The sequence below is a fragment of the Tetrao urogallus genome, assembly GCF_951394365.1.
Source record: "Tetrao urogallus genome assembly, chromosome: 6".
Lineage (NCBI taxonomy): Eukaryota > Metazoa > Chordata > Aves > Galliformes > Phasianidae > Tetrao > Tetrao urogallus.
Window position 1 is genome coordinate 26,897,482 of NC_136819.1, and position 22,901 is coordinate 26,920,382.

General features: G+C 41.8%; 1 protein-coding gene across 5 annotated transcripts in view; it reads right to left on the bottom strand.

The window, feature by feature from the left end:
• The window catches only part of RGS6 (regulator of G protein signaling 6), a gene marked incomplete at both ends in the record, with an annotated part of 219,635 nt that overhangs the window by 45,195 nt on the left and 151,539 nt on the right, over positions 1–22,901 (bottom strand). For all 5 annotated transcript variants that reach the window (XM_079537342.1, XM_079537341.1, XM_079537345.1 and 2 more), the window contains 6 exons: positions 212–293; positions 2,872–2,948; positions 5,828–5,892; positions 8,460–8,511; positions 10,562–10,668; positions 12,074–12,124. In XM_079537342.1, the coding sequence (XP_079393468.1) occupies positions 212–293; positions 2,872–2,948; positions 5,828–5,892; positions 8,460–8,511; positions 10,562–10,668; positions 12,074–12,124 (434 nt within the window). The remainder of the gene's footprint in view (positions 1–211; positions 294–2,871; positions 2,949–5,827; positions 5,893–8,459; positions 8,512–10,561; positions 10,669–12,073; positions 12,125–22,901) is intronic.

The following is a 22,901-nucleotide window of genomic DNA, read 5'->3' on the forward strand; positions in this document are numbered from 1 at the left end:
AAAAAAAGATCTTCAATACTTGATATTTATAATATATTTCTGAGTCAATGGTTCCAAGCATGCACAAACCAATAATGTCTGAGATACTCTTGTATAAGCCTGTTCTAAATTGTGAGGAAAATCCATACAGTGACCTTAAAGACAATATCACTGTGCAATTCACGGCACAGTGTTAAATGAATTAAAACTGATCATTTAAGAAAGGCTTTACCACAGGCCTGTGCACATCCCAGAATGCTCTCTCCTGGCTGTCCAAAATTTTCCTTTCTGTTTTGTCCTTTTTCCTGTCAATTCTGAAAAAAAAACAAAACAACAAAAAAACAAACTTGTGTGCATAAACACACAAGTTACCACACAACTATTTTTTCCTTGTTACATTTTCTAGCTAGAGTTTTAACTCAGTGACAAAAATGTTCAGAAATCTCTCTCTCTCTCTATTTTTTTTTTGGTATAGAAACGTTATACTCTGACTTCCAAGTCCATACATCATGAGCAAAACATCATGGATGTTTACTGCAATGTGTGTCAAGAGGACTTTTCCTATTAAGATGGAAAATTTATCTTAACATATGTTTGTTTGTTTGTTTGTTTTCCACCTGGTGAGAAAAGCTTCCTTTCCTGATGCTCTCTTCCCAGACCATTTAGCTTTGGCTCCGTCAGCATCATCTGGCCTGTATCTCTGGGCATCTCTCTCCTGCAGGCTGAAGGGCCACCTCAGAAGGTCCTGCTGCACCCAGAGACCTCACTGCTATGATCACAGACTCCTATGAGGCAGCTGCCCAAGGCCCCTGAGCAGTAACAGCACAGGCAACACTGGTGGTCGCTGTGCCTGGAGATTCCAACAGAGTGGCTCCATCTGCCCTGGTGCTGGCAGTGTGGGGTGACAGTGTGAGTGACAGGGCCCAGCTCACTGACAGTGTTGTGCAAGCCAGCACTCATCTGGAGATATGTGATGGGGTTGGCATGGGTGTAAGTCACTAATTTCAGCCATCATGTAGCCGATAAATTGATTCACTCAAAGCATACACATCACAGGCCACTGGAGGTTGTTCAAAGCAGCTGTACCTGTACCTCTCAGCAGCATCTAGCAATTCATGTCTGATGCTCAGCTCTACACGTGAGCACAGCACAGTCACCATCAGCTTGTAGGACCTGCCTGCATAAAGACAGATGACACCCAAAGAGGAGGAACCCTGTGTAAACCCAGATGACACCCTTGCCTCCAGACCAGGCTCGAGAGGCTGACAGCATCCCCGTGCTGACTTCTTGCACTGCTGCCACCTAGGATAATGACAGCAGTGAGAGAAAGCACAAGCAAGCTACAGCTTCTGACAATCAGGTTCTCACCTCTCTTGTCTTTCTTTAGGAGAGGCAGTGATTCTCAGCTGAGTCTGTGCTAGAAGTGTACCAAGGAAACTGGGGACTGAGGCTAATGCATCTGAACACCCCTTCCCTCCTCACAAAATCCTTGAGTCCAGCGCATTTTGGAGCTGGCTGAGATAAAAGAAACCAGCTCAGCATGAGCAGCCACCAGACACCACTTCACTGTACCGAGCTGAGGAGCAAACACAGAACGCAAAACCAGGAGAAATGCTTTTAGATGTTTTGCTTTGTTCTCTGTTTTAGTCAATACACCGCCAAGCACTGCATTGTGAATTCTAGTCCATTTTTTCTCCATGAAAAGATGAGTATGCAGTGCTGACCCTGTAAAAATCTGAAATTAAAATTTCTTTCTTAGGAAATAATTTATGCTGTAAATGGAATGCAGAATTTTGTTTTGACTGAGATTTTTTCCCTTTTGGCAACAAACCTTTAAGTAAATGAAAGTACAACTGCTAGTGTAACTTCCAATTTTTTCTTCTAAGCAGAACACTGGTATTCTCTTCAGAAAAAAAATCCCTTAATTGCCTTGTTATTTTGAGGATAATTACCACATACTTAAATAGTGCATAATTACAATTAATCAAAATTCCAACGAGTTAATCAAAGATAGAGACCAATGCCTCAGCCACCCCCTCAAGTAAAAGTGTCCCTTAACTTTTTAGCATCTGATGCTAAAAGTGCACATTCTTTCCATTAATACAGCCCGTTGGTACCCTGTATTCTTATACACCACCTTCATCAGCCTTCCAGTTTTACAGGAGATGATTACGTGCACTAAATGGGCACACGGGCTGTTAGGTACACTAGTCTACAAACCCTGGACAATGCTCATTTTGCAGCAATAATGACAACATGCTAAAAACATCAAACTGTTTTTGGAAAGATGTGAACAAGAATGAGCATTTCAACTGTGAGTAGAAGACGGAAAAAAAAAACAAAAGCACTATTTAGTTGGAGTAAGTTTCACATAAGTGGCACCCAATCCTCCACACTGTTAATCCAGCATAAACTGGAGTGCAGAAAATAGAGGTACAGCTGAGTTGACTGGGGATTGCTATAAATGAGAAAAACACAGTCTGTTGTAAATAGCACCTTTATAAGCACTTCTAAATAACAGTATTTTAAAAATACTTTACAAGCATCGAGTTATAGAGACCAATATCAAAATTTTGTTCTTTCCATTTATGGGAAATAAAAATACTATCCAACAGTAGAAGCAGAATGTGCAAGTGAATCGCCCAATCTTGCATGGAAAATTCAGGCTCAGGAACTCCTGATGGGCATTTCTACACAGAGACATTTAAACAAGTCTTTCAGATTCTGGCACAAACCTTAGCAACTGGCTCTCTATTGTTTCCAGTCTGCTGATGATTTACCAGTTCCATCTGAGCTTAGCTGCAGTGAAGACTTTAAGAGAGAAACTCTCGGAGTCCCCCTCCCTGTGCAGCCCTAGATACTGGGGCAGTTCACTGCTCCAGAATTACTCACTTCACTTGGGCCTCAGCTTGCATGAAGATGAATTCCCATTTCCTTGCAAATGCTCTCTGAAGTCTTGCTAAGTTTTCCTGACAAAAGATGAAAATAGTTAAGAACAATTAATTCTAGTAATTACAACAATTGCTTGAGAGCAGTTAGTACGTTGGGAGTTAATTTTATTTCCCCTTCTTTTTTTTTTTTTTAAGCTGGAGAACTCAAGACATGGAAATCAGTGCTGGTTTCAGGTGATTTATACCACAGGCAAAGCAAGGTCATGACACATCTTTTCAGGCTGCAGCCAAGAGGACCCTGTCAGGAGAAGTAATAGAGTGTGATGAAGACAGCCCGAGATCTCTTAGTAAAATGGTGATGGTCTTGCTCCCAAAAGATAATACTGAGAAGCTCTGCAAAGCTGACAATTTCCATTTCTGATAGCAGATGGCTACCACCTGCATGATTCCCTCTCTTTGCTACTTCCTTTTCCTCCCCAAACTGGTTCCTTTTGCTAAGGTGTAAAGCTTGAGCATCCCCTGCTCTGTTCAGCCCTGAGAGCACTGCACAGCTGCACCGCACTCAAGTCTGGGAATTGCCAGAATGATTCACAAAAGGAAATAGCTTGTTTGTCTGAACAATGAAAATAGCTCATTGAGAGACCAGATCCAGATGCAGCCTTTTTCCTGCATCTGAAGAATTCTAGTTCAGGTCTATTGCAGAGAGCATCAGGATCTGAGCATTTGGAGATGGGTGTAAGTTCCTCACAGACCGAGGTCAAGCTCACTGACACGGCCAGAATCTGAGGATCAAAAAGCACCTTCTATGATTCTATGAAGTCACATCCACAACCACTTGAAGACTAGTGGTCTATGAGACCACTAACCTGACCCATTACAGCTGGTTCAACTGTTACAAATTTTCTTTGAAAATGAACAATATTAGTTCTACTGTTGTTCTTTTTACATTGATTCAATTTAAGAAAATGCTTAAGTGCATGCATTTCAGTGCTAGAAGTCTCCCTACTTTTTACTTCAAGCTCTTGTATAACACAAGACAAAGCTTGGCTCAGTTACCACCAAGTCTACTTAAGAATTTCAGTATTCTACATGGAGGAAAACAGTTAAGCAAATGATTTACAGCTGTGCCAAGCTGTGATGATTTCCTTTACTGTGAACTACTTGTAATATCTGCAAAAAGAATTTTTTTGTGGCTTTGATTTATTTTTTATTTTAAATTATGTTCATATGTGCCCTCTGGAGTAAATATGATGAAGCCAATTAAATATCACCAATTGAAACATTCTTTGAATCATGCTTATGTTTGTCCAGTTATAAATTAAAGTTAAATCCAATCATGCAAGCTCAATCATACAATGAAGAGCTCTGCTTTACCAGCAGAAATTGGGAGTTGCTTGTGAATGATGCAAGCAGAACCTCAAATGAAATGTCCCCTGTGATGCTTTGTAGAGATTCTCTTTGGAAACTCCAAGGCGGTGCTGGTGCCTGCAGAGAAATGTCCTCATGCTACATCTACAAAAGTTGGTACTGAATGTACAGGACTCCTTCCCACTCCCCTAAACCTGTTTCTCTCACGTGTGTTCAATTTACATCTCCAGTGCTGGGTCTGCTTCAGCTCTCATAATGACTAGGAAAAGTCAGTGCCATTCTTACCTGATTGTCTTTAATTAAGGGAGCAAAGTATGAATGAAGAAGCGACCTCTAATCATGCAACGCAATATTCTCAAGAAGAATGAGAGACTGCCAAGATCTAATTATTTGCCATCATTGGCGTGTTGCTACTCAGTAGACATCTATGTGCAAAATTACTTAGCCATAACCTCATGGCATGTGTGGGAGTGTGTGCTGCAGAACCGTCGTTTGTTGTTTTATCATAGATATTTAGAATACTTACAGTTAATTGGTAGGCTGTGACCAATTTTAATGGTTTTAATAATGAAACAAAAAGTATGCAGAAGTGAAAATTCAGTAAAGTGTCGTATAAATGCAAATGGATTATTATATTCCTTCCTTTATGTCTGTACTTCACAATTAGAACTCGTGGGACAAGGGTGGATTAGACAAGTGGCAATTTTTGTATGCCCTCTGCTGAAAGAACCAAATGGTGTATATGCATATCTATGTGTACAAAAGACCCAAAAATATAGTAGAAGGAAAAGAAGAAGGAGAAAATGTGTTCTCGGAAAAAAAGAGCAGAATACCCTATAACATACACAATATAGATGTGTTCAATAATAAACATGAACACACAAGTCCACTAGAGCCATCTTTGTGAAAAACACTTCACTGAAAAAATCCACATTGGACATTCAACAGTTATGCTGCTGAACCAGTAAACGAGAAGAAAGACAGAAAGCAAAGTTCAGCTCGTCAGACTGATATACACTGCTAGCATTCAAAGAAACTCATTTCAATGCTGACATTCCTGCCTCCATCCTCCCCTCCCTACTGACCCAAACTCTGCACTCTCAGAAGCTGAGTTTGGTGATATTTTTTATTAATAATAATTTCATAAGAGAAAACACTCCCTGAATAAGTGTGATAGCATACTGAATACACAGTCCAAGCTTCATAACTGAAAACTTTCCTTTACAGTATGTAACTATATTGTAAGTATAGTATGTAACTACATGCCATGGGTCATCATCCATGATTTCTGCAGGTTCATATCTGCTATATAAACCAGGAAGTGTTAACTGGAAAGAGGAAACCAATGTAAACTTTTATGTGATTTGCCTCTTGGTGCTGATGCTTTGACTGGAGAGGCTGCAGAGCTGGGGACATTCCTCATTCGTGAGCCTGATGTTTTTTCCAGATCAACCTTCAACAAATTCTGACAGCTAAAAAAAGACACACAGTAAAGGCTGACCCCAAGGCATTAAATGGCAGCATTCAGCTGGCAAACAAAGCCTTCCCCTATGCCCCCACACACTAAACTTTAGCAGGAGTGTACCTACGGCTTCATAATCGGCCAGCTCCAGCCTAGCTTTGTTCTGCATGGTCCGTTTGCAAAGATAGATGGCTAAAGGGAGAAACAGAACAGAAGACAATTACAGACAGATTATTAGTACAAGATCTTAAAAAAAACACAAACCTCCACAATCTTCTCATCTGAAGGCAACATAAGCCAAGGAATGAAAGGGCTGAATACCCAGCTGACATTATGTGCTAGCAATCAGAGAGACCTTAAACATCTGGGACATCTCATTTAAAAGTGCTGAGAGTTGATGCCTGGTCCTAACAAGATGTCTGAGAAAGACACAATTACTTCTGGTGCTGGTAAAAGATTTAGCATTAGCAACCTGTTCCCCTCAGCACTTTGGAAAAATTCCTTCAAAAGCAAGCAGCCTTGTATATCTCTGCATCTCCTTTTCTCTTAAAGAATAATTAGGAAAAAATAAATCAAGATATTGAAATGATAAAATATTTTAGAAATACAGGCTGGATCATAGGAGTATAACTTGAGCAAGTTTTCGTTTGCTCCATCAACTTATTTTGTACATTTCAAACAACTGAGAAAAACTCTCACCGATTTCACCATACACAAACACTGCAGAAACTGGTGTGAGCTGGGATTCAGAGGGTACCTAACCAGTTCCAGGCTACCTTCTGGGATTGGCTCAGCTGGACTGTCAGCACAGCCCATTTCTGCTGAAGGCTGAAACAAAATATGCACACCCGGGGTATACAGTCAGACGTGATGCATAAAAAAGATCCAATTCTCTCATTTAGTGATGAAATCCGGGAGTGAATTGCATAGATTTCCCTGCCTTTTGCCTTCTTTTTGTACTGCAGGGCCAGGTAAAGATTAGCCAACAGTGCACCAAACTGGCATGGGGCAGAAGGCAAATCATCCTCTATAGAAAATAACATTTTTGAGAAATGTTTGGGTTTTCTTTGAAAACCATGGGATTTTGATTTGCACATAAATATGATTTTCTGACACTTCCATGAATGTTTTTCATTGGGAACCTCATCATCTATGTAAAATACGACAAAAAACAGTGGTATTTGTGTTATTTTCCTCAATGCCATTCCTGTAATTTTAACATCCTTATAACAAGCCAACATTATGCATGATAACCAGAGCAGATTGGGTCAAATATATTTACTTCTATACTTCTCAAAAGCAGCTTCACCTGCAAGATGAATAATAATACCAAATAAACTGAGAGTCTTGCAGTACTTCTGCACACAAGGCAGTGACCTGCCATTAGCAAGTTCATTACTGTCCTGTGAGCAGTTCTGTGCAAATAACAAAAGTATGAAGAGCTGCTGGGATTTCAGTTTTATTTGGGTCTACTGTTAATTTGGGATTAACTCCTGGGAAGACTCCATCTGCACAGACCCCTGATATGTAGAGGCTGATTATAAGCATATGTTAGAGATTTCTGGGATAGATGAAAATCTGTCACTACAGGGTTCAGAGCTAATGCAGTCGCAGCTCATCCAGCTGTGGGTCGGCTCATGTGGGGCTTGATTTGAGGTGTACTGTTCCACCCAATGCCTCTGCTGCAAAATAGCCAGACAGTGGAACCCAGCTATTGAACAAACACCATAGGCAGAAACACAACCTCCCTCTTCAGGCTGTTACTCTGATATTTACAAAAAATACATTTGGTATGGTTCAGACACATATATGGTGACTGTTTGTAAAATCTGGAAGCCATTTTGCACACAATGAACAGCATTTTGTCCTAAGCAGTCCCCTCACTGGGATAAACACATAAGCATGCATTAGCTTCCCTGCAGTGGAGGACTGCAAATGAACTATCACACGACAGACAGCATCGCAAGTTACTTTTCCACCCTGGCAAACGACTCTCAGAATCCGGAATGATGAATAATTATTACTTGGGAAAGAAAAAAATGATTATTCAGGGAGGAGTTATAAACTGATCTTAGATTATGAGGTATTTCAAAAGAGGCATTTCCAGAAGCTCCTGCTTTATGGGCACACACATGGATTCACTTCCTGTTTGAGTGCCACACCAGGATGCATCAATTGATTTTATCATTCAGCTGTGAAAGAAGTGTAGTTCTGGAAGAGACAGCAATATTGCACGGAGACAGCTAAAGATAACAATACTGACATATTTTCTTTATGTATTATCACTGTCTGCAGGCATTCACACATCTAATACCCCATGTTACAGTTTATTAGCTCATAAAACACACTCAGTTTTCTCTTTATACCAGCTAGAAGCTGGTAATCTTAAATTATAAAAAAAAAAAAGTGTGATGTCATGCACCACAGAAGCTTAGCTACGGGATGCCATCAGTTATATACTGATGTATTGATCAGCCAGACAAGTGCCCAAATGAGGTAACTTTTTATTGATCGACATATCAAATTCAGCTACAGATCAAAGCATGCTCTCCTACAAAAGCCAGACTGATATTATTTAAGATTCCCACAGTGCAATATTCTGCTTGCTATAAATCCTGCTGAAACGAACAGAGCTACTGGAGAATGAAGGCAACAGTATGTGAAATCCTGGCCCTGCTGAACTTGTCAGCTGAAGGACAATTTCTCCCATCACAAACTTTCTGTACTAGCTTTCTGCAATGAAATAATTATGCTCTCACCATAATCTGTGTTTTCTGGCTCCCAGCAGTTTGAAGGCCAAAAGTATGGTGCCTAAGAAACAATAAATATAAGCATTTTCATAATTTAAGAGATGAAAAGCAAATCAGATGCAGAAAAATTGTTAAATACAAAAAAATTACACATCTACAGCCCAGTCTCTACTCACAGGGGAAGGAAACACGCTACAGTTCTCAGTAAAATTGACGATGCTTCTCCAGACAGGTATCCTCTCTAACATTCCTCACTGGAGGTAGAAACATTGCAGTTCTGATTGAAGACATCTACCCTGATGGCATTTTAGACACTCCTTCCTTCTCATCTAAATACAGACTCCTTACTCTCTATCACCAGAACTTCCTCTTTCCCCAGGAATTCCCAGGCACCCAGATTTATTTACTTACTTATTTACATAGGACAATGAGAAAATCTTTGAGGCCTTTTATATACGCCACAGGCCAACTTGCTTTTTTTGGAGTGGCTTCCAGTTTGATTGATAGCCAACAAAGCAATTCACTTTAAAATAAATCAGACGTAAGAGCTCAAAACTCAGCTGATTAAGGTCATTTTGAAAGCAGAAGTCCTGCTAAGCTTTCTGGTTTGGTTTTCTATCCAAGTCTGCATATTGCAGTTGCTATAATTAATTACAAGATATTACTACATCTGGTTGTATCTCAGTTTTGACATGAATGAAAAATAATGTCCTTGTGACCACACAAATTACAGAACACTGTTTTGCATTAGTGATGCAATTCCACAAAAATGCATAGGACATTTACACACATACGAAAACTATTCCCTGCACCAATGTACAGTGAGAAAACTCAGAGGGATCAAACAGCACTTGGTTCAATACTCCGCACTGATATATATCTCCTGAACTTCACAAGATGATGAGCTACTCTTGAAGAGGGGACTGATGTCAAGGTAGAAAGTGTCAAGTAATGGAAAGTGGAGTAATGGAAAAGAAAAACGATCCTATCAGTTTATTTTTGCAGAAAAGGTCTGAGGAGAATTGTTGCAGGAAATGACAACAGGCAAACAGTAAACACAATTGCAGGAAAAGATAAGGGGAGAGAAAAAAAAGTCAATAAGCAGTCAAAACAATTTGATGATGTAGTTTACACGGGCTTAAAATAAGAAATTAAATGATACTCTGCTTTTGAAACCTGGCACTGGATTATTTGAGAATTAAACTTCCTATGGTATCACAAAAACACAACTAAAGAGGCAATCAGCATTGCCCCTGCTTCTGCCAAGCCTTGTACAATGAGAATAGTAGGACTCAGTAAAAAGCAAGAGAACTGTCATGAAAAATAGCCTGAGTGAGCCAGGTAATCAGAAGGTGGGCAGAGATACGCTTAGGTCTGTGATCTCCCTGTTCATTTTTTGTTGTTGTTGCTGTTGTTGTTTTTTCCCTGTTCCCTGTGCCATTGGTCTCGTGTGATAACAATAGCACATTAGGAGTGGGACTGCGAGCATGAGCAGCAGCAGCAGATGCAAAGATGAGAACATGCTTTTCAAATAAAAACTAAAAAAGAAAAAACAAATGGAAAGGAAAAAAATGGTACGGTGAATAGAAGAGAGGTCACAGGAAAGATAAGGAAGCTGACAGAGATCAAATAACAGAAAAATACAAATTTAACCAGCAAGATTAAACAACAGGACACTAGTTTTGAACTTACTGCTTCTTTTAAAGTTACACGATCTGTCTAAAAGGAGTTATTGCAGCACTCACACCATTTATCTAGGAGTTTGATAGCAGCAAGTTTTGAAAAGGACACTGAACTCAAGCACCGGATGCTTTAAAAACTGAACATATCTGGAGGCACAGAGACAACAAGGGATAGAAGTGTCCCAGCTTAAATAGCTGCCAAGGTTAGGCATTCTTTGTAACAGAGCCAAAGGCTGAAGCATGCCCCCTCCTACACCAACCTGTAACCAGAAGCAGATTAGAAGTATGAACTTTCCACTGCACCGGAGCTCAAATGTCTGATTCCAAAGTTTGCTCTGGTCCACTTCGGACAGGAGAGTGGATACTCAATTTTGTGCTACCAGAGAACAGCAGAAAGGGACACACAAGCAAGGCAGAGGGCTCACCAACCTGAAAGCGATAGAACGTCCCATCATCTTTCAGGGTAAGGACATGGTCTGAGATTGGAAACACATAACCCTGTGCAGCAATAAGACTTCCCAAGTGTATTGCTTCCCCTGTTAAAGAGTAGAAAAAGAGAGAAAAAAGAGGAGATGTGTCAGGATGATGCGCCCTGCACAACCCTCTGCTTTCAGCAGCAGGGCCATGGATGAGTCACAGCATGACCTCACATGCATAAGCCATGTTTCAATCACACTTCATCCATACACCTTTCAATGAAATCATGCAAAGCAGAAAGCAGCCTTAAAATATAGATGAAAGTCCCTAGATGCAGCCTTCGCCACTACAGCAGCTAGGGAGGGACATTTTATCGGGGCATGTAGCAACAGGACTAGGGGAAATGGCTTTAAACTGGAAAGGGACAGATTTTGACTAGATATCAGGAAGAAATTCTTTACTGTGAGGGTAGTGAGACACTGGAACAGATTGCCCAGTGAAAACGTGCGTGTCTCCTCTCTGGAGGCTTTCAAGGCCAGGCTGGATGGGGCTTTGTGCAACCTGGTTTAGACGGAGGTGTCCCTGTTTCTAGCAGGGGGGTTGGAACACATGATTTTAAAGATTCCTTCCAACCCAAACCATTCTATGAGTTTATGATTTGCACATACTTTCAACGGATCTCAGCTGTCAAAAGCTGCATCTACTGTCTCAGACTTGCAAAATACACATTAGATTATCACATGTGCCCAGGCAGATAATAAATCCATTGTCTGCAGCTGAAATTCAGGTTTGGACTTGACTGGACTCACAAGAAGAAATGTGTGCAGAAAATTGCCCTGGGTGAGTCGATGTGGCCTCTACTCCTGTTTTTACATAGTGACAGAAGAAGCAGACTGCAAAATGAAATGTTGATTTTTTTTTTTTTTTGTCTTTACAGGAAAGCAAAAGAAACTTCTGGGCCTGAACAAGGCCTTTTTATCCCCATAGCTCTCAACCATTTGAAAGGTGATTTTGGTTTATCTGAAGTGTGAACTATTTGGACTGTGCCCAAACACCGATCACAGTTTATGGCTCATTATCCATTTACCTAGCTGCCACGATAAATCACCATCTGATCCCATACTGGTGTCTGTATCATCCTTGGCCACCGTGTCCTGTAAGTTGTGGCTACCCTTCTCCACACCAGGGAGTCCTGTCACTACGTTCACCCATTTAATCACGTATCTACCAAATTCCTTTCTGAGTCTGGGAACAGCCTTAGAATACATCACGCTTTCTTAGGTAGCAACAATTTCACAGACACGCTAGGACTCCTACAAAGTACTTTCTGTGCACTGTAGTTGTAAGATATTAGATTTAATTATGCTGCTGATTCTTATCTGCTTTCCTTCTTCCCACCAAATATTTAAATCAACCTTGTTGTTCTACTCTTTACACTCTGCAGTGAAGTAGTACATACTCTTTTATGGCACACAAATAGTACAGCTGAAATGTCTGTTAATTCCCAGTCATGGTTCACTTTACCTTGATCCTCAATGCTGAGGTTCTTCATAAGCCACTGCACAATATCAGCACCTGCAAAATAAAATCAATAAATATATGGGAAAAAAGAAGGCATTGAATACTGAGACCAAGAAGTTTTTGAGAGTCCTAGAGAAAGATAATATTGAGATGAGGTAAAAAAGAACTTATATGCATTTATTATCCATTTTCCTTTTTATCTCTCCTGAGGTTTCAAATTGTTTTTGCTTTCTGTGCTGCACTATAATTATATACTCATTGGTAGGTACTAACCCCAAGTGCCAGAGGAGACTTCCTACACTCTAAGTCAACTGCTACTCTAATGGTTTCACGTAACTTCTTCTCTCCTGGTTGCGTTTCTCTCACTTCAGCATATAGAGTATATCCTTGACGTGGTCCCCACCACATCCTTATCTCCAAATTGGAGGGGTGTGAATTTGAAGGGAGGACGACCCCTTAGATAAGAAATTGGTTGAAAGGGTGCAGACAGAGGGTGGTCATCAATGGCTCTATGTCCAGGTGGAGGCCAGTAAAGAGCGGCATCCCCCATGGGTCTGTGTTGGGACTGGTGCTCTTTAACATCTTTATCAATTACATTGACGAAACAATCGAGTGCACCCTCAGCAAGTTTGCTGATGACGCCAAGCTGAACGGTGCGGTTGACACAGTGGAAGGAAGGGATGCCATTCAGAGACCTCAACAGACTTGAAAGGTGGGCCCAGGTGAACCTAATGAGGTTCAACATGGCAAAGTGCAAGGTTTTGCACTTTGGCCAGAGGAATCCCAGGCATTTATACGGACTGTCCTTGAGAGGGCAGTCTTTGAGAGTAGCCCTGCAGAGAAGAACCTGGGGGTCCTGATGGGTGAAAAACTTAACATGTGCTAGCAGTGTGCCCTTGCGGCTCAGAAAGCAAATGGTACCCTGGGTTCCATCAGAAGAAGGGTGGCCAGCAGGGACAGGGAGGAGATTGTCCCTCTCTACTCTGCCCTTGTGAGGCCCCATCTGGAGTACTGTGTCCAGGTCTGGAGCCTCCAGTACAAGAAAAACAGAGAGCTGTTGGAGAGGGTCCAGAGAAGAGCCACAGAGATGAGAGGGCTGGAGCACCTTCACTACAAAGACAGGCTGAGGGAGCCGGGCTTGTTCAGCCTGGAGAAAAGAAGGCTGTGGGGTGACCTCATTGCAGCCTTTCAGTACCTAAAGGGAGCCTACAAACAGGAGGGGAATCAACTCTTTGAAGGGGTAGATAACTGCAGGACAAGGGGAAATGGTTTTAAGTTCAGGGAGGGAAGATCTAGATTGAATGTCGGGGGGAAGTTCTTTACTATGAGAGTGGTGAGGTACTGGAACAGGCTGCCCAGAGAGGTTGTGGATGCCCCATCCCTGGAGGTGTTCAAGGCCAGGTTGGATGGGGCCCTGGGCAACTTGGCCTAGTATTAAATGTAGAGGTTGGTGGCCCTGTATGTGGCAGGGAAATTCACGATCCTTGAAGTTTCCTTCCAATCCAGGCCATTCTGTGATTCTGTGATATAGGGAGTTTTGTTTCTGAAAGTACTATCCAGCAAGGAGATGAAGGATCATTTATTGGCACCTGGCATCTTTAATGTCAGGGCAATCATACAGAAATGTGAAACTGAGTTATCAGCCAAACAAAGAGAGCTAAAAATTTAGTTTGTGTCAAAGACAAGCAGCAGCTTGTCTTTGTGCCTAGTGATCCCTTCTTCGACCCCTGGCACTCAGGAACTCAGTTGATCCACAGACAGTCACACAACAGAACCCCAGTAAAACACATTTTGACTAATTTACAGCCTTACAAATTTCAGAGTCCTAGCTGAGTACTGCTTTAGCTCATTTCTGCACACCCTGCATAAACTAAGTGTGCATATACAATAAATAGGAAAGAAACTGGCAATCTTTTCACTAAAATTACTGTACATGATTGAACATTAGAATGCATTGACTCTCACCCATAAAATGTGGCACTTTATTCTCTAGTGCAATAAGCCACATTTTTAGTGAGCTCTGATTTGTCCACGGACAACATTCTGTGCATTCAATACACAGAAGGTTTGCTTGGGATTTTACTGGCAGACACGGGGCTAGCTGAAAAATACATAGGAAAATGTTTGGAGTTCGTAACTGTTGTTTTGACATACTTGTTAATAAAACTTTCAACTTTATAAACATGGATGCTGCCTTCTGCAAAACAAAAATAGCCTAAAGGTACAACAAACACTTGGGGTTAGAAAATCATTTCAAGAAGACTGAAATCGAAACCTTCTGTATCGTTGGAAACAAAACATCACAATTTGCTGTCTTGGCTCAAGGTAAACCAGAATCATTCTTGGTTGTTTTTTTTTTTTGTTTGTTTGTTTTTGTTTGTTTGTTTGTTTCCTGTTTATATCCCAAACTAAAAAGTCCACTGGTTTCCCTGATTTTGGTCTCAGACTACAGGTCTGCAGTACTCTCTTAGTCATTTCATTCCCAAATGACGCGACAGCTCATATCTGAACATCTTTTAGAGTAGTTAATTCATTGTCTTGCTGAAGGGAGGTGAATTCCAATCAATCCCTTTCCAAATATACAGGATACTTAACACAAGATTAACTCTCCATAGAATGATCATATTCTACTTGAATTTATTCAATTTTAATCAAACTGCAATCAAACATTCAAGCAACGCTGAAAGCTGCTTCACCAATCTTTCTTGTCGCTGTTAAGATTAACAAATAAAGGTTTGACTCAGTCAGAACTACTGTGATCAGTCACTCCAGAATATAAGCAACATTAGAGATCAAGGATTTTAATTTGTCTCTTAAAAACATGAAGTCATTCCTGAATGTTGCCAAGAGCCTGGAAGATTTTATAGCTGTTCTCCAGTTGTCCTGAGGCAGACAGATTATCTTTCTGCTGAGTTTGCTGAACCATTATTTATCACCTGCCAAGACTGATTACTCACCCTCGGGACAATGACAAGTCTTTCCTTCCTCTGTTAATTACTGTCATCATTAATAGCCATGTCACTAATTAATATTCAATCATAATGAAAACTTCACTGCCATCTCCTACAACACCTTCAACTTTTAGGGTTAATCTCACATTGGCTTTGCTTTTCCTTGTGTCTGGTTCTATCCCTGCAACGTAGTTTTGCCTATCTATGAACTATTTATGTCCTTTCTCAAATAAGAAGTTAAATCTATACTTTTAAGGTGGTGGAGATATGACTGAATCCTTTACAAGATTCTCCACTTTCAGATCAAAACACAGATGCTTTATCTGTAAATTTTCATGAAAATTTCTTCTTAATCTTCCTGTAGATTAGGCCTGACTGAGTCTCCACATAATTCACCTTCCCAAAAAGATCTTCTTTGGCTAATTTTCACATTCCACATTTCATGAGTGCTTCCAGAGGACCTAAGAGAAACCCTCAACCATGACACATTTCCACTAAACACTAACAGCACATTTAAGATCTTCTGGAAACAGATGGTTTTCACAATATAAAGTATTGCTGGATCTAGGTAGAGGAATGGTTTGCACATCCTCTGTGCTGTTTGCTAGGTATTCCATATTTTCTCCAAACCTGTATGCTTAATTCAAGGGTAATCAACAGTCTGAGAACATCTATTTCCTACCCACCTGTTAGGAAATTTATTCCCATTGCTTTAGGCTTTTCTTTGAAGCTGAGGTAGATGAAGTTGCTTAACACCAAAAGAATAGTTATCACTTTATGCTCAAACAGATTCACAATGACCATTTTTTCCACCTACCTGGTTTTGAGACAGAGTAGCAGTTATATATTTCCTGCTATTTTCTCCTTTTCTGTTCAGCCTCAGTGATCCCATAATAGTAGCTAGTGTTCTCAGAAGGCCATTGCCTGTCAACATGACAAACGACTGGCCAGCCATAGAAAAATAAATTAAAAAAAAACTTCGCATGGTGTGAGGCCATTGGCAAGATGCAGTTAATGAGGTGAGTCACCACCACTGTAATCGATACCTTTCCTACTCAACCTAAATTGTTCTAGCTTTTCCAGAAAATCCAGGGCTTACACAGAAAATGTAGACCCACTCATAATCAGATTTGTCCATCTTCTACAAACTATGTGAAATAGCAGAAGAACCCAGAATGATGAACCCTCCTCCAGCAGTTTTTAAAGATTTTTTGCTTGGAGTGGAGGCCGCTCCTCTGGGTAAAGAACTGTTATGGAATAATTAGTCATATATACACACCTACAGTAACAGACATTTGATTTTTTGGTTATTTCCTCACTATTTTTTCCAAAGATAGTGGAACCCTAATGCTCTTTGAATATATTTTGATGCTTGTTTTTTTTTTCTAAATTATTTTTCTTTTTAAAGAACATGAAAAAATGTGAAATGTGCAGATTCTCCCCATATAATATCTACACTCTCTATGACACACTAAATGAGGAAACAAACTGCATGCCTCTGGTTTGTCATCTACAAATTCAAGGTTTGGACAGTATTTCCATGCAAGGCTAAAAAAGTGCTCTTTCTGTCACTTCCTTTTTGAAAATAGATGAGCCCATTTTAACACCAATTTTTCGAAATGATTTGCTCCTGAACACAGATCAATCCTAAAATATTCCTAGCAAAAAATGTAAGACTGAAAAAGTTCACAAGCAGTCAAGTAGGCATAGAAGAATACCTGCCCAGGTACATGAGCAGTCCCTCAAGTCCCTGCTTTCTGTTCTACAGTTGTGGCAATCACACCAACAAATAGTGTGCTAATTTTTTAATTTTTTTCTCCCTCCAACGGAACAAAGTCCTTGTAAGTCTACAAACAGAAAGCTAATTAATTATCCACACTTTCATCACTGAGTTTGCAAAAATAAACAAAGGAGCATCACCCACAGTAAAGGACAAAACAGTTTCATATGAAATTTCTCAAGGTCTTTAGCACTCCTTGCTGCTAGTTCTATCACACAGAGCCCACGATCACTGCCACAGTATCTTCATCTTTTACAGTATCAGAATTTAAAATAATAATAATAAAAAAAAGAAATATCTGGTTCTTTTTGTAATGTTGTGTTAAAAATACTGGGGAAACACTTTATAGAAGCTGCCCATGATACACACACAACTATGTGCTGATGCAAAAAAGCAACACTCAGCAGCTGACTCAGAAAATGTGGTAATAGCAGCTCTCCTCCATCAGCATGTGGTAATTGCACCACTCAGTGTCAGCAAGGAGCATCATCAAAGCTACAACAGCTTTGAGCTCCTACCAATAGCAATTTCCCTTTACACTATACTCACTTTAAATCTTGTTCGTGAATTATTAACAGCCGTTAGCAGCAGGACTGTTACCTGCTTTTGACCGGAGCAGTTAAATTTTTTAAGGGCCCTTTATTTTTGTTCATCTCAGCTTTTGTGTGCCAGAACTTACAATTCATTTTTCTTGTAATAAAAAACTGAAAAATGTAATACTTGTGTGAAGCAAGAGCGCTGCTTGCTGCACAATGGCAAAGCAGCACACGAAAATAAGTTGCACAGGCTGATTAAACAGCAACAAGGACAGAAGATGTGTAAATTTAATGGGTTCAGAATCTGCAGATCCTCTGACTTTTCCTGACAAGTGTGGATCACTTATCATAGTGGTCAGGCTGATATGCTATTCCAACCAGCTCCTCATCTCTTCTCTGCCCTTTTACTGTTCTGTGCAGAAAGCTATACTCCATGCTTGTCTACTTACAACAATTACCAGTATTTCAGAAAGGAATCCCAGAATAGCATTCCAACCAACGTAGGTTTTTGTATGTTGTTTTTGAACTTCAGAAGCACGCCATACCTCTATTGCATGAGTGGCCATGGATGAATAAACAAAATGCTGTAAATCTGACCACAGACTTACCAAAATTGTATGATAATGATCAGCTCTGATGCTTGACTCTTGCTTGTCCCTGTCACAAGGTCCTGAAGCAAAAATTAACAGCGAGCCTACTAATACCTTCTTTCACAAAAGGGAGCAGCAATTCAGGCTCTCGGCCACAACACATGGGCTTGGCATTTAAGAACAAGAGGCAGAGAAAACCTTCCAGGGGAAAGCAATGCCACAAGCTCACCCTGCTGGACTGTGAGTTGGAAGGACTCTTCCTTCCCCCAGTGGGTCAGGTTAGCAAAGTACACATACTGTTGTCACTCGGACTTGCATGGGCTAACCCACCTGAGAACGCGGGCCAGTCAGGTCTCAGGGGTATCAGGGCCAGGCTGCTCCTGTCACAGCACTGCCCACCTGCAAAATGGGCCAGCTTTACCAGATATGAATGTGAGCAGCACAAGTTATACCAGGCTTTGAGCTTTTGAGCTTTCAGCATCCTTCCACCAACAGAGGGACACGGCCAGCTGAGAGCAGCAGATTCAAAACAAGCACGCTCCAGCTGCATTAGTAAGGCCCTGCTTCTGAGCCTTGTAATGGACACACACATTAATCCTGGTGGAAGATGTCTGCCAGCATAGCTTAACCCACGTCTTCAAATGGAAAAAGTGCAGCACCAGCAAAAGGACTCCTTCCAGATGACCTGCACTGACAAGAAGTGCTCGGCCACATGCCAACACCAGCCTCATTTTTACCCTGTGTTGGAGCTGCAGCACTGCAGCAGGATGGGTCCAGGCCTCACACCTGGCAGCTCCAGCTCCTCACACTCGCTGGCACCCCGTTACCCCACGCAGTGCTTGAACCTCAGGAGTGACTCTTTGCTGTGCCCAGCACTCCTGACCCTGACTCGCTCACTGAGATGTGCACCCAGTCCTCCTATAACAGCCACAAAGATGGGTATGATACCTTGAGAGCCATTATAAAGGTACACGAGAAGCAGAAAAACAGCATTCCTGGTCTCCCAGCAGCAATAGCGACGCACGTAATAGTACCAGAAGTTACCTCATTTTACAAATCGCTAAGAACTGTAGCTGCAACTTTACACCTGCATTTCATCACACGTTTACAGCTGCTTTTCAGGCTGCTCTGCCTTTACATTCCTGGAGCTACTGAAGGTGCCTGGCTTTGTGCCACACAGCAGTGCTCAGACACTGCTTCTCGCGCTGTCAAAACAGCTCAGCAACAGAACAGCCAGGGAAGCAACTCCAAGTGGTGCTGGAACCAGGGCTTTTGAAGGTTCCCGTGTCAGATCTTGTTGGGGCTGCAGTGTTTTTACTGTGACACAATTCACGTGCACAGTCTTTAAATCAAAGGCAATCCCTCCATCATTTCAATCATATGTTAGCATTTTTAATAGCAAATTTTCCCCTGATGGAAAGGGGAAGATCAATAAAGCGTAGAGCTGGCTGGTGTATTTGAGCATGGAATTATCAGGTTTCTCCACACTGTGTCTTCACTCCCAAAGTTTCAAACATTGTCAGATAAGGATCCTCCTTGCACACACCAGTGCTGTAACAGTTTCCCTACAGAGGCACAAATGCCACTGACTCATGCAAGGCAGTACAGTGCACCTCAAGCTACAGCATGTTAACAGTTCTGTTACTATGTTTACCTGCTAGGAAATCTGACCTTGTTGCCCTTACATGAGATGCTCCCATGAATTTTGGCAGGGATCCTGTTGGCAGAATTCAATGTTTCAGGCCATGACAAATATTTATTTCACAAAATCACACATCTTCTGTGTTAACTATGGCAACGTTACTGTCTCTCTTACAGGCAAGGACAATTAGCAGCATCAAATTTTCTAAGAAACCAGCTTTGTTCTGACACATTGCTACTCCTTTCCATGCCATTCTCCAGGACAAGCTGTGACAACATGCGGTGCTGTAGTAACAGCTTCATTCCCTGAAATTACCCAACATCAGAGGCTCTTTTTCCCTTCAGGAGTTCAGTGTCCTGACACCGAACCAATGAGCTCTGTGCAGTCCCCCCTTTGCCTGCCAGGCCTTTCAGTCACACAAAGCAGGGTGTGCCAGACAGCAGCTGTCCTCACAGCCCCTCTGCACTGGTGCTGCAGTTAGCTGGGACAGTTCTCCAGCAGGATTAAGGCTGCACGTAGCTTTTGGCCAATGGTAACTCCATATAAATTACGATCAATAGCAACTGCTGGTTGTTTCTTTAGGGCCATGCTAAATGAAGAGGTTGTAATTTAGCATGGCTCCTGAAGCCTTGTGCTAAAGGTGTTTGCATTGGCACAGAACACCCGGCAGCTGGGACTGGCACCAGCTCCTTCCTGCATCTCAGATACAGGCATTTATCAGGGTAAATTTTAAATTTGTTTAAAACATATCAGCAAGCACCTGTCAGAACTCATACATAATTAACTTCCAAGTTCAAAATATGTAAACCATTTGTTCTTTCCTGTGCTTGATGGATTTCATAGGAGTGCACATAGCAACAGAAGCAGTAAAATCAACATCCAGATTCTCTTAAACGCCTTCATACCACAACTGCCTTATCTGTTTGGTAAGTCCTCCAAGCTTACTTGATCAAGTAACTGAAAATAAGCAGCATTTTTAAAAGCTGAAAGCTGTGTTAAACTACTATCATTTCGTTTAAACAACTGAAGCCAGTATCAAAGCTTTGTATAGCTCAGAACAGTATCTGTCTGTATGATTTTCAAGAGGCATTTTCATTTCCATTCTAAGAACGAATCTACCTTGTAAGATATTTAACTATATTTCCTTTTTCTTTCCCTCTAAGAAGCTAAAGATCAGCATTTTATTTAACTTCTTTGCAGGTAGTATGGCTTTGGATGTGGTATAGCTGCTTGGTTGCTTTGAGGCTCACGCCTTTCTGGAAGCTTCACAGTGGCTCTTAGCAAGCATGGCACAAAACATCCATACGACACCGTAAGCCATATTCTAGCAGCTTTAATCTCCAAATAAGCAAAACATCAACTCGTTTCTGTAAAGCAAAAAAATAAATAAGTACATACAAAATAAAACCAGCAATGCTGTGTTCTGTGATAAGTTGGGAAGTGCTTTACTCATCAGAAGTTTTGAGAGAAGCTTCAAAGATCCTCAGATAAGATTTTCACGAGAGATTGGAGAAACTAGAACTACGTAGATACTTTAACAACCAAGAAATACTGTAAATACGAACTCAAAAAAAAAAAAAAAAAATCAAACACGCTTCACCTGTGCTCACTGCTGTTCCTGCTGCCAGGAGTACGGAGCCCCGTGTTCGGGCTTCAATGCCGCCAGTGTGCCACCAGGGGGCACTGTGCGCATACAGACGGAGCGGCACCTCTGCCTGAACGTCGCTTCCAGGGTAAGGGGTAGGCAGCGAGGCCGTAGTGACAGCTGCCTTTCAGCGGGCCGTGCCGGGAAGGAAGCGCTGGGCTTGCAGACGTGAACACATCTGCTGGAAACCTATTCTAAAAGGTGATGGAACTGATGGAACACGGGTAGTATGGCAAGCCGAGTCAAACGACAATAAGCTCCTCTTGGATGCGGAACGGAGCAACGTGCGCTGCCGGCAGGGGGCGGCGCTGCCCGCGGAGCCGCGGCTCACGGCCACAGTTTGAGACCGCACAGCGGTCGCCGCGCTCCGAGGGATTCTCGGATCTCCGCCCAGGGCTGGAGCCGCTGACCCGAACGTCATCCCACAGCGGCCTGCCGGGCGCCGCGGGCAGGAGAAGAGACTTGTAACAGATGAGATGGCACCTGCACCGAAAGCACTGCGCTTGCTTCTAGGATGGAATTGATTTTGAAGATAATGAAAGCCAACAGGGAGAGGGGCAGGAAGAGCAGGCACCATCCTCTCCCTGTCTGGGTCAGACAGGGTCAAAAGGGGACAAGGTCTCTGCTGAAGTCACTTGCAGGGTCACAGAGAAGCAAAGGAAAGGTCCCAACGAGTCACCCATCAGAACTGCAACCTGACAGCAAAATACAACAGGTTGCAAGTGAAAATAAGCATGGAAAGGCAGAGCGAGGTAAGGCTTTGCTTGTCTTGTGTTTACTTTTCACTGTCACCCCAAGAGCATGCATTTGTGAGGAAAGCAGTCCGCTGCGCGATGCTCCTGCTGCTGCGGGATGAGTCACCGCCATCGCACCAACAGCCCAGCAAGGCAGCAGCAGAGCAGGCAGTGCTGCCATCACCGTGTTTATTCACTTCTGCTGCACCAGGAACAGCTACAGCATGGTGCTTCTCACCTCCCCACTGCCGCCAGGCCATGGGCCTGTCCCTGGAGTGAGGGTAGGTACGTGCAGAAATACCTGTTAATCTCAAGGGCCTTTTCCAAATGTACTTACTCACTTCTATTTTATTGGGGAATAAAGGAAAATCTGCATTTTTGAGATCCACAGAAGCAAAATCAGATAGAAACCTGTATGCAAGAGAAGGAATTGGGACTAAAGTTACAGAAATCTGTGGCTTTGTCTTGTTATTCCCACACAATCTCTCCTCAGGGGCACAGATCAGAGAGTACCTGGCTAGAGCAAGCATGGAGGTGATGCATGGAAGGGGTGGGACCAGAAATCGTGCTGTGCAAAAGCACAGTAACTCAGTAACAGTTAATCATGACATCTGATTAAGCACAGTAATACAGAATGCGTGCCTTAATGTTGTAAATACTATATATATCTCAATATCAAATGTGTTTCTGAAGGCCGCATAAAAATTATGTCTGATCAACTTTGATAGAGTGAAGGCCTCTCAAGCAGCCTTATATTTTCTATGAAAAAGTACTTTCCCCTTGCTGTAGTCAGCATTTGGGACTTTGTACCAAATGCACTGCAAGCAACACTGTCATGAGCTGCAGAAGCCAGTCCTGGCTGGTCAGCATTTATAGCTGCCACATCTCACAAGTCTAGCAGATTGTGTGTAACATAATGATTTATTCTGAAACAAACTTTTTATTCTGTTTGT